We start from the raw sequence: 12464 nt of genomic DNA, 5'->3' as shown, positions 1-12464 counted from the left end.
AGGAGTTGCATTCCCCCTCAGCACAGAATGAGAATTCATAGCCAAGCTATATGTATGAACTAGATCAGGCATAGGCAAACTCGGCCCTCCAGATGTTTTGGGACTACAACTCCCATCATCCCTAGCTAACAGGACCAGTGGTCAGGGGTGATGGGAGCTGTAGTCCCAAAACATCTGGAGGGCCGAGTTTGCCTATGCCTGATCTAGATTTGAGGCTCATTCCATCTTTCTATGACCCACAGATGGCTGTGTGAATGAAAAAAAAACCATTAGATAGAATCCATTGCTTTTGTTTCAAGAACATAAGGAGCTACTGCTCTTGGACGGGATCCTTATGTGAGTGCAACTAAGCTGCACTGGATACCAACTGTTGCTTTTGAGATGAAGTTCTAACGGCAACGGCTTACTATCTGAAGAAGTGTGCATGCAAACGAAAGCTCATACCAATAACAAACTTAGTTGGTCTCTAAGGTGCTACTGGAAGGATTTTTTTATTTTTTATTTTGTTAACACAGGGAAGTTATCAAGCCAACCCAAAGTCAGAAATACTGTGATAGAGAGGTGCCAGGTTATTTATGGCATGAGCTCTATAGGCAAAAGCCTGACTCATCGGATGCACAAAGCAAATTGACACTTTTACCCATGACAGATTGTCAAACAATGGTGTAAATGAATACATGGAGGAGGGAAATGAGTCTGAGGCTGCCAGCTTTGCCCTTGCCCTTTCTATATTGATGATAGCTTCTGTGTGTAGGCTCTGCATTGTTACAGGATACAGATCAGCATTCCCAACATATATGTGTTAGGGCATAAATCCTGGGCACAGGTTAGAATCAATGGGTTGTATCCAACAAAATCAACTTATTAGTACAAGGACTTTTGCCTGTCAACAGGACTTCTCCTCCTCCTCCTCCTCCTTTTCTCCCTGCATGCCTCTGCACCCAACCACGCAGAGAAGATCTGCGGTTGGGAAGAGGGAACGGAAGAAGTCTGGTTGTACAAGTGGAAGTCCTTGCACCTAAAGGGGTGAAATCATTAGGTACAACCCAATTGAGGAGACTGAGAAAAGAGCCAATCCCATTTTTTCCCTCCTCATGTTTATTTCTACATTTGCACTACAGCTACAGCTACAGCTACAATAATTTGCAACTGGTAAATAGAATGCATTCTAAACACACAAGATGCTTACACACTTAAAAAGGTGTGTGCCTGATTATATGGACCAGCTATAAAGGAAGGTAAGTTGACATTGATGGGTTTCCTTCCATGTTTCTGCCCCCATGTTTCCGCAGGCAGCTATGACTGAGGCTACATCGATTGCTATAAGAGCAATGAAATATTGCAATAAGATAAAAAAAACCAAACAGTAGTTTAATTTAATATGACAGTGTTTGTATGTATATATATTTCATCTTAATAATATTTAACAGTAATAGTGACTATTAAGATAACATTTACAAAAATACGATCAAGGCAGAATTAAATGCACTAGATTTTATTTTAAAAAAATTACCTGGTCCTAGTCTCATGATTTTAGGAACCAATCCTTTGTACAAGGCTAGAAATCTGTAGAAAACAACGAAGAATGTTTTTATTTAAATTGGTGGTGGGGGGAAAGATGTATATTTGCTCAATTTCTGAGACAATGCACTAAAAATGTATGTGAAATAACAAATGTATACAATGCCTGGATTTTAATTCTTGGCCCAGGATAAATTGCAGATTAATGTTCAGCTACGATGGCTTTGCTGTGATTTCTTCTACTCAAAAACATGACTTTAATTAATGAGACATTTGCTATTTGTTAATAGCAGCTGCAGTATAAAATTTTTTTTTTTAGTTGTGAACTTTCCAGAGAACTCTTGATATGAGGTGGTATGTAGGGATTGAAAATAAGTATAAATACAAATGAAATACACAAATACAGTACACTACTTGAACAATATTGCTGAGCCCGAGTTCTCACTTTAGACATATTTTACATACACTAAGTTTGGGGTGTTCCTTACACGCTGGTTCCAAAAACGAGAGAAATTATACTGCAGCAATTTGGTACAAATGCACCAAGTCAATGTTTGCATTCTCATCCTGCTATTGAGGCTAGCATGGAATGGTCAACACAAACACTCAAATCTCTAAAGAAACAGAAACGGGGGAAAGAAAGACAGGGAGAAAGGCTAAGATTTATTTGGTGATCTCCATGTTCTCTCTTTCACCTTTTAATGAGGGTGAAAGAAGAGAGCGCAAAATATGGTCTGAAGCTCAACATCAAAAAAACTAAGATCATGGCCACTGGTCCCATCACCTCCTGGCAAATAGAAGGGGAAGAAATGGAGGCAGTGAGAGATTTCACTTTCTTGGGTTCCATGATCACTGCAGATGGTGACAGCAGTCACGAAATCAGAAGACGCCTGCTTCTTGGGAGAAAAGCAATGACAAACCTAGACAGCATCTTAAAAAGCAAAGACATCACCTTGCCGACAAAAGTCCGTATAGTTAAAGCTATGGTTTTCCCAGTAGTAATGTACGGAAGTGAGAGCTGGACCATAAAGAAGGCTGATCGCCGTAGAATTGATGCTTTTGAATTATGGTGCTGGAGGAGACTCTTGAGAGTCCCGTGGACTGCAAGAAGATCAAACCTATCCATTCTCAAAGAAATCAGCCCTGAGTACTCACTAGAAGGACAGATCCTGAATTTGAGGCTCCAGTACTTTGGCCACCTCATGAGAAGAGAAGAATCCCTAGAAAAGACCCTGATGTTGGGAAAGATGGAGGGCACAAGGAGAAGGGGACGACAGAGGATGAGATGGTTGGACAGTGTTCTTGAAGCTACTAACATGAGTTTGGCCAAACTGCGAGAGGCAGTGAAGGATAGGCGTGCCTGGCGTACTCTGGTCCATGGGGTCACGAAGAGTCGGACACGACTGAACGACTGAACAACAACAACATGTTCTCTATAAATTTTATGACCAGTTCTGAAATGTGGACAGTTTTAGATGTCTTTCAGCCACTCTATAGATATATTCCAAGATCGATTGGGGCAAAGTAAGATGCAATCAACCGGACATTTTAAAAACCTGTTAAAATGAAGTTCTCATTCTTTGTCCTGTGTGCTGGCCACTTTATGGGATTCTGATTCTGGATTGGGTTTTCTAACTCTACCACAAGAAAAATATTCAGTACATGTTGCCTGGTGCCATTTGGATCTGAGTGGAGCAGGGAATGCCACTGGTTCAAATATTCCTCCTCAACAATTTCAACTGGGAAAAATCCCAGAAAGTGGCGGAGTTATCAGGGTCCATTTTTCTGGATTGCCCAGTCACTTACTTAAGGGAACTGGGACTTCTCCTCAGCTGCCTAGTATACAAGAACGAGACAGGCTCATCAGCTGCTCTCTGAAAATGGGAAGACCATTATAGCATAACATCCTTTCACCCCCCCCCCAAATAGCACTTCTGTCAGGGGCTACTTAGGAATCTTGTAACATAGGAAGCTGGCTGTTTACCAAGAGAGTCCATCTAACTCACTGCAGTGGTACCTCGGGTTACAGACAGTTCAGGTTACAGACTCCGCTAACCCAGAAATAGTACCTCAGGATAAGAACTTTACTTCAGGATGAGAACAGAAATCGCGCGGTGGCGGCACAGCGGCAGCGGGAGGCCCCATTAGCTAAAGTGGTACCTCAGGTTAAGAACAGTTTCAGGTTAAGAACGGACCTCCAGAACGAATTATGTTCTTAACCTGAGGTACCACTGTATTTCTGACATTGACTAGCAGATTTTCAGACAGGTTTCTTTCCTGGCTCAACCCTACTTGGAAATGCTAGGGATTGAACCAGGACCTTTAACTTGAAAAGTATGTGATCCTATCACTGAGCTACAACTCTTCCTCATTCACAGTTGGAGCAATAAAATAGAATATATATTTTCTAATTACAATACTGAGGTTGAAAGATGTCTACAGGTACCAGACTGATGCAATGGTGAAAAAGCAGAAATGACTGAAATGAAAAAGCAGCTGTAGACTTATTAGGAGATTTTATACATTCTCTCTCTCTCTCTCTCTCTCTCTCTCTCTCTCTCTCTCTCTCTCTCTCTCTCTGTGTGTGTGTGTGTGTGTGTGTAGTAAATAAAAATCCAGAAAACTCAGATAAAGCAATACTTTTCTTTTGCAATGCTTATATGCACATTTCTGAAATGCTGCACTCTTGAGCGCTCCTGATACATAAGCACTGCGAAAGGGTGGCTTTTATGGGCCTCATCAAATCTGAAATATAACAATGTGGTTTTATGGACTCATGTGAACAAGCCAGAGACCTGGATATTTATGATTGAAATAAGAATGCTTTACCCTTCTTCTTTATAGACCGTTGCCATAGTTTTAAAACAGGTCCTGTACTTGATCTCTCCAGGAACCGGCTGTGGTCCTTGAATCCGACTTTTTGCAACATCAAAAGGGATGTTAATAATCGAGGCTATTGTTCCTGAGGCTAGCCCGATTCCAAATTTCCTCAGAAACTCCAAGGTTGGATCCTAGATAAACAAACAAACAAACAAAAGGGGAGTGGGTAGGAGAGGGAGAAAATGAATGCGAGAGAGAAAGAAAAAGAAAGAAACTAAAAGAGGAACAGAAGCACCTCAATTGGTTAAAGACTATAAAGTAATATGCATTTAATCAGAAGTCTTGCACGACACGACACACTCCTGTTATTCTAGCGGAACACATTAGGATTTCCTACGCTGGGGCTTGTTTTCTTGACAATCCTATTGGCTATGTTTTTACACATGGTCTAAATTGCTGAAGTACACATTTCCTCACACAGGATTTATAAACACAGTTCATAAAGCAAGACCGGTACGGCATATGGGGATGATTTGTATAATTGGGCTTCACAATGTACTTAGTATTACTGTATCAAAACGGGAGAAATCCAAGCACACTATTAGCTAATTGGCCAGAATATTTTACAAATGACAGCAACTTCCACCATGAAGCCTACTAAAATGCTCGTTTGTGTGTTGGACCCCCAAATGCTAAATTAAATAAAGGCTAATCTCAGTCTGCTGCTTTCCCCTCCAGGTTTTTTACATTTAGTTTCACGTGTAGCTGATGCACTGTACTAAAGCAGCAACGGCTTCCTGCTATTAACAATCCAACAGCGGTGCAACTGCAAAGCAGACAGCAGCACCCTGTGCATTATAAACAGTAGTAACTCACTAAGCTAATTGGCTGAAGAATTTACAACACATTGTTCCCAAAGCCGACTATTTTGCCCTGGTTTAAAAAGGTAGAAACTGGCTGTAAAGTCAGCCTTAAAACAACGTTTTTTCTGTATGGGCTGAGACAATCCAACTGTGTTCATATTTCCTCAGACAGCCTTCCTACCCACGTACTCCCTGGAACATCAAAGTGCTCAATTAGTTTATTTGGAAGTGAAATTTTCCTTAATAAAGTCTAATCCCATATGTGTGAATGCTGGGAGCTGCCAGCGAATGCTGTCATATTGGATTTCCTAGGTACTTTACAATATGACTTTAAGAAACCCCCTTTTTCCCCTTGCACCAGGGAAGCAAGAAAAGACCCCCTAATTTCTAAACAATATAGTATACATACAGAGCACATTTTTTTGCGACACATTGCCAGAAGATTCCTTAGAGGGAGCAAAATGGGCATAAAACCCACATGTGGGATCAGGCCAGATTCTGTCCGTCCACACTAAAAAGCTCCAGTTTTACATCTTAAAGTTCAAAACACAGTTTATTTTAGCTAAAATGTCAAGAAGTGCAATTTTAAATTAATATAATTAATGCATTATCAGAGAGGATATAAGCTGCTAATGGAGCTTGTAATTTTCCTGTTAAGAAGATTGGATGGGTTCACACCAAGTTTTGGAAAAATGGTAGGAAATACAGTATGTTAAATACAGGTCAAAAATGGGAAGGAACAACTTCAGTTGGGGATTGGAAAAGCAGTATAATAACTTACTATAAGAAGCTTTCAGAAGACTGTCAAATAACAACCCAACATATTTGCCAGGCTGCTGGCATAAGTTTTATATACTGTACTGAAATCAGAGAACAAATTATGAGCAAGTTGGTAGAGAGACTTATCAGCTGCAGGTTTTAGAGTTTTCATGGCACATTGCAAGTGTTGGTGAAGCCACCACAAAAAGGAAGCAGGTGATTGCTAGCATCAGTCACTTTATGATGGGCCTGTATGCACTGTGAGTAGGATGCATATGCTTTAGGACCTCTATGGTTTAGGAATTGGATACACTAGTTGCTTCCCTTAAAGCCCTATGGTCTCATCAACACAACGCCGTGTTGGGTTAAAGGAATGATAATGAGCTGTGGGGTTTGGACACCCAAATCTGCCTTGTACTCATTTCATAATTTTGGGCAAATCTGTTGTTTCCTTAGTGTGTGTCATTAGTTTGTTTTCTAAAAAAACATGGGTGTTGCAGAAATAAATGCAGAAGCATAGGGTTGATAACCGGGCTTGTGACTGAGACTCTCTGCCTTATCTCCAGGTTGAGGTCTTGTCTCTATCTAGTCCAGAGTTTCCCAAACTTGGGTCTCCAGCTCTTTTGGGACTACAGTTCCCATGATCACCACTGGTCCTGCTAGCTTAGGATGATGGAAGTTGTAGTCCAAAAACTGTTGGATCTAGTTCAACATGGTGTTCCCAACAGTGGCTTGCTAAATGCCTCAGGGAAGTTGATAAGCAGGGCATCAGGGCAACAGAATTGTTCTGTTGCTTCGTTCTACATCTGACATTCATAGATATTCTGCCTCTGAACATGAAAGAGGAGGATGGTGACAAAACTAGAATTAGCTGGCTCTGCCTGTCGCTGGCTCTGGATATGCCTACCTTTGACCTCCCTGCCTTTTGTTTGATCAACCACAAATGGTCTCAGTCATGACTATATTATGTTTCTTATTTTATGGAATGAGGCACCCACCTTGCTGACAGGAACGATGTTTTTCACATTGAAGTAGAAACCAAAATAGACCATATTGAAAACTCCATGACGTCCCAAGGTAGCAGACAAGCCTTTGTTGAGTCCCCGGAGTCCCAACCCATTGGCCTGAATAATCTGCCGAGCTTTGGCAAAGGTAGATGGCTGCTGTATGAAAAAAAGCAAAGTTTACCATAAACCATAAGCCCCCTCTCCAATTCGATGCTTAACCAATCTCCGTTGTAGAAGACAATAAATGAAATGGCACATTCCATATTAAAATATAACCAAATACAATAATTTGCCAAGTAAGCAGATGCACACGTGAATAGGTAATTAATATAAGTGCACCTCTTCTGAACTCTACTTAGAAACATGCATGCACATCCATGAATGAACTAGGAAAGTTCTCCCATACACAGTAGACAGGGAGGGCTGTCATCCCCTCCTGTTACATCACCCTTAGGAACATAAGAGGCTGCCATGGATCCAATGAGCTCAGCATCATTTGAGAAGTTCAGAATGAAGGGGAGGACTGGGCTTCAATGAAAAAAGGGCAATCTCAGTGTGTGTATAGGGGGATGTTCTGCTGCTGATGGAAATGGTGGGGTGAGTTCCCCTGTGACAAGCAGCCACCTTAGGCGGTGGAAGCACCTGCCCGCTCACTCCACCACTGCTGCGAGCAGTGGAACATGGCCTTTGCCAAGTTTTGGGGAGAGAGAGGCGTTTGGGTGTGTGGCGTTTCTCCTCGTCTTCACTGCCTCTGGGGCAAATCCCTTGTAGAACTCCCCCCCTCTCACCAATGGGCAGAGGGGGACCTCTTGAGAGATAATCCAAGATGTGGTGGCCCAGGAGAGGACCTTATCTGTGACAGCCCTCAGATTGTGGAATTCATTCCTCACAGAAGTTCCTTTGGCACCTGTCATATGCTGAAGGTGCACATCTCTTTACCCTGGCACTGGACATTTGAGTGGGGGGGGGAGAGAGATTTTGAACCCACCCTATTCTCTTGACTGCAATCTCTTTTTTAAAAAAATAAATCATTTTTTAAATTAAAGTAACAATAATAAATAAATAAAAATAAACATGTGCACCCCACCACTGAGACCATTCCACTGTAATTATCCAACCTCCCAAAATTTCAACAGACTGCAATTTCTTTTAAGTGTTTTAGCATTGTAATTTTAAATGGTTGAAAGAGTGGGTAAGAAATCATAGGATCATAGAATCAGAATCGTAGTATTTTAGAGTTGGAAGGGATCCCAAGGATCCCAAATCATAATAATAATAATAATAATAATAATAATACCCAGACATATATTTCTAATGAACAATTGAAGATATTCTAGACTCTTCCTTTGGCTTCTCTTGCTTATTTTGGGATTATTTTGACTGTAATATCTGAAAAATCTCGCACTTTTGGCCAATAATTGGAACCTGTGGCCCGTCAAATGTTGGACTACATCTTCCATCACGACCATTGACCATGTTTGCTGGGGCTAGCAGGAGTTACAGATAATAAGAAAAGCCCTGCTAGATTATGCCAAAGGCCCATCTAGCCAACATCCTGATCTCATGGTGGCCAATACGATACTTATCGGAAGTCTACCTATCTTGTTGGAGGGCACCAAGATCTGGAGGGCCATAGGTTCCTCACCCCTGCTTTACACTACACTTGAACCACAACCACAAAATATCAGTTTCCTATTAAAAAATATTCCTAATAACCATTGTAAACATTCCTTCTAAATCAGCCAGGGAGAGGATACTTTCAGATTAGAGGAACTGTGTAACTACCGGTAATTTGTGTGACCATTTCTAGAGTCTTAAACTTTTAAAACTCCAATGCATGACTGTGGAAGGTTGTTTTTAACATTTTTTACTGTTACGATTATTTTTTCTTGTCGATTGTTTGCTTGCTTAACTTTGCTTTTCACTAATGTTACCTTTGTGTAGTCAAATATTTAATTAGAAAGGCAAAACTTGACTTCCGCAAGGATGCTTAAACAGGGAAATGAAGACAATTTTGACTACTGCTTTGTAAACGGTGCTGATTTCAATGCTCTTATTTGTTTAATGAGCTCCCATTCCAAAATGCCAGCAAAAATGACCAACAGATGATCCAAATAATATCCAACCCACCAGGTTAGTGCTTATTCAGGTGACAGGTAAGCTGAATTTCCTTTTAATATTTTGTTTCACTCAGATTTACATATTTCTATCAGGTATCTATGATTCACTTTGTAAGAGTGAAAAGCAAACCTCCCACAGCAACAGACTATATGGCTGCAATAGAATATAGGGCTTTCTTGCAAACTTCCCAGCAAGAACTTAATGCCCGGGGAGAGGCATACAAATACCATAACAATATAAACAAATTGCTATGGTAATATTTACCTAGGTCTGTCCAGACCATGATTTTAGTACGCTGCAAGCAGTCTCAATAAATAACAGGAGTGATCTATTTGGAAAAAGGCTTATGTAAAAAACATACAACTGATTCTGTAACGCTCGTTAAGATTGTTCTGAAAAGAAATGATAAAAATTCAAGGGGCAGGAAAGGATTCTTTGATTAATGTGTTGCATCTATGGAAATGTGTGGCATGAGCCAAGTTATGTTAGGGGGCATTAGAAGTGCAAATCTATGTATGTTTACTCAGAAGTAAGTCTCATTGAATTCAATGGGGCTATTATTAATTAATTAATTAATTAATTAAATTTATATACTGCCCTTCATCTGAGGATCACATATTGAAGTGAGTATAGAAGTGCAGTCCTATACCTGTCTATTCAGAAGTACACCTGATTGATTTCAATGGGACTGAGTGCAATCCTACAACCCTCTGCAATGTTGATAGATCAAGAGAGGTAGGATTGAGCATGGCCACCTCTCTGCTGGCATAGAGGAACACCACTGCTGGCAGAGGTCCTGAGCTCTGTTTAGCAGGTAGAAAGCTATGACCAGTGGTTGTCCTGCTACTTGTAGCCAGCAGAAAACCATGAGAGATAACCATGGGGAGAAGGCATCAGAGGCTTTGAACTTACAAACAATCAATGGCACAGCCCTGGGTAGTATGGTGGCAGCAGGAACAAGGGAAGGGCACTGAAATCTTCTGTCTGGGGACCTGCCGTTAAGCCATGGTTTTTCTCATTTGTTATATACAAACTGGGTCTCAGTATAACTGATATCAGTAGGGGGGAAAGAACCCTGTAGCACTGTTGCTAATCACTTCTCTCTGAAGTTTGCAATTTGCTTATTACACGTAAGCGGGGTAAATTAATCTATTTAATTTTTGTGGCTACCTTAGTGTCCAAAGTCAGATGAGTCTGTATGAAAAGCACCCCCCCCCAAAAAAATTAAAAACAAAATCTCATTTATTTAAATGAGAAAGGAATTTTCTGTTTGTTTTCTTTAGAAAGTTCTTGAGCATTTTCCAACATGTCAAGACATACTGTTTGCTGGTAGATTCATTTCTGCTGCATTTGAAGTATAGAAAATGTGTTTCTTTAAGTAAGAGCCCTGAATAAAAGGCATACAGAATAACTATATTCCAGCAAGGAGGTGGTGAAGTACGCTGGGGGCTTCTGTTATCTTTTTGTGCTTGAAGTGCAGGTGGTCTCTGTGCTCTGGAAAGGAAAGACTCTAAATGCAAAAGCAGCTACCCAAACCACTCTGTGTTGCAAATGTCCATATAGTCTTCCAACAAGAAACTGCTCCGCACCCACCAAGCTGGCCGGCTTTAAAAGAGACTTAGACAAATGCATGAAGGAGAGGGCAAACAATGGCTATCATGCCCTCCAACATGTTGAGTCCTAAAACTGGGATGTGTGTCTTACTGTCCATGTTCCTGCATGAGTCACGTGACTCATGTGACATCACGGAGCCCGAAAGATGCGGGTTTTTTGGGCCGTGCATTTTGGGGTGCTGCACGAGATCACAGCCCTGCACAAGATCTCGGTGCAAAATTCTGCAAGATCAAGGCGACGCAAATAGCAGCTGTGCTCTCGTGGGTAAAAATGGGATGTCCCAGTTTTTATTGGACACTTGCGGGTTGCGTGTGACCAGCCATGATGGCTATGCTCTGACTCTGCAGCTGGAGGCAGCAATGCTTCTGAATACCAGTGGCTGGAAACACAGGAGGGGAGAGAACTCCTGTGCTCAAATATTGCTTGTGGGTTTCTCATCTGGGTGACCACTGTAAGAATAGGATGCTGGTCTTGATGGGTAACTGACAATGCTGCTTGAAGGTTATCGCTCCAGATCAGCGGCGTAGCTAGCTGCTCGGGTGCCAGTTGCGGCGTGTGTGTCCTGCGGCCAGGGACGGGGTGAGCAGCCCATGGGGGCAGGACGCGCTGCGTGAAGCCTCTCTGCCACCTCCCCCTCATCTGTAGGGCGGCTGAGGGAGAGGCGGAGGGCAGGCGCAAGTCCAACGCTGCCATTTCAGGCAGCACGGAGCCTGCAGGCAGCCAAGCCACCACGTCACTCCCAGAAGAGATGTGTGGCTTGGGCACACTGCAGGCCCCTCGCTAAGTGCCGGCCCCCGCGGTGTGGCGCCCAGTGCCAGCCGTGTTTCGTTACGTTTGTTGACTGAACTAAAAAGTTTCGTGAGCCCAATTTTTTATTTTTTTTTAACTCATATTTTTAGTCAGATTGTCTCCCACCCAGTGATGACACCCGGAGCGAACGTCACCCCCCGCACCCCCTTCCTCCGCCACTGCTCCAGATCTGCCCTACCAGGAGTGCCACTCTGGGGACAGTAATGAGCTAGTTGGGCCAATGGTCTGGTTCAATATAACTCGGTGTTCCAGAGGTATAGCCTCATAATCTTCTGACCTAACAAACATAAGAGCCTATATGCACTGTGGCTTTGAGCACTTTCATGCTCTCTTCTATTAGTTGATTTTCAGCATGTTAGTAGAATACTTTTTTGGTGGGGGGCAGGGAGGTATTTACTGCATAATGTTGAAAAACCAAATTGTAGGCTTACCTTTTGCACGGTAAAGTTTAGAGAGAGGATATATATTTAAAACAAAAAGCTGCTTCCTTTCTATTCTATTCCCCCTTCCTCCTATCCCCTTCCCTTTGTTCTGTGCTGGTACCACTCCATTTCCTGACCATTATAGAGCAAAGGATACCTTAGAAACATTGATGAGGCACCGCCAAATACTTATTTCCCGCCGCATTGTCCGTATCGAATTTGCTTCTCCAGCTGTTTTGAAATGGCAACACTTAAACTGGGACCATCACTTGTTTTAAACTGCCCCAAGAGATTCGCCTCTTCCTACAGCTCGCTCTTGATTAACATTCTATACTTGTTATCCAAGCACTTGCGTTTCCCAGCATATTGAAAAAATATTCCAGTTACCATACCTCTGAGAAAGCATCCCGATTTGCCTGGAGGCTAACCTTGACTACTTCAAAAGGGTTAACCACAACTGCTTCTGTTAGCCCGGATCCCAAGCCAGCAACTGCAAATGTCTAAAAGAGTTAAATCAATCAGTTTTC

General features: G+C 42.0%; 1 protein-coding gene across 2 annotated transcripts in view; it reads right to left on the bottom strand.

The window, feature by feature from the left end:
* Positions 1-12464, bottom strand: part of SLC25A21 (solute carrier family 25 member 21) — a 273159-nt gene that overhangs the window by 982 nt on the left and 259713 nt on the right. Inside the window, exons 6-9 of one of the 2 annotated variants that reach the window (XM_033143228.1) lie at positions 12330-12437; positions 6962-7126; positions 4351-4532; positions 1514-1566 (exon numbers count right to left, since the gene is read on the bottom strand). In XM_033143228.1, the coding sequence (XP_032999119.1) occupies positions 1514-1566; positions 4351-4532; positions 6962-7126; positions 12330-12437 (508 nt within the window). The remainder of the gene's footprint in view (positions 1-1513; positions 1567-4350; positions 4533-6961; positions 7127-12329; positions 12438-12464) is intronic. The other variant, XM_033143232.1, reaches the window with a different exon arrangement.

The sequence above is a fragment of the Lacerta agilis genome, chromosome 1, assembly GCF_009819535.1.
Source record: "Lacerta agilis isolate rLacAgi1 chromosome 1, rLacAgi1.pri, whole genome shotgun sequence".
NCBI classification, from domain to species: domain Eukaryota; kingdom Metazoa; phylum Chordata; class Lepidosauria; order Squamata; family Lacertidae; genus Lacerta; species Lacerta agilis.
Note: the sequence above shows the minus strand (reverse complement) of the source record. Positions and strands in the feature narration are given on the sequence as shown.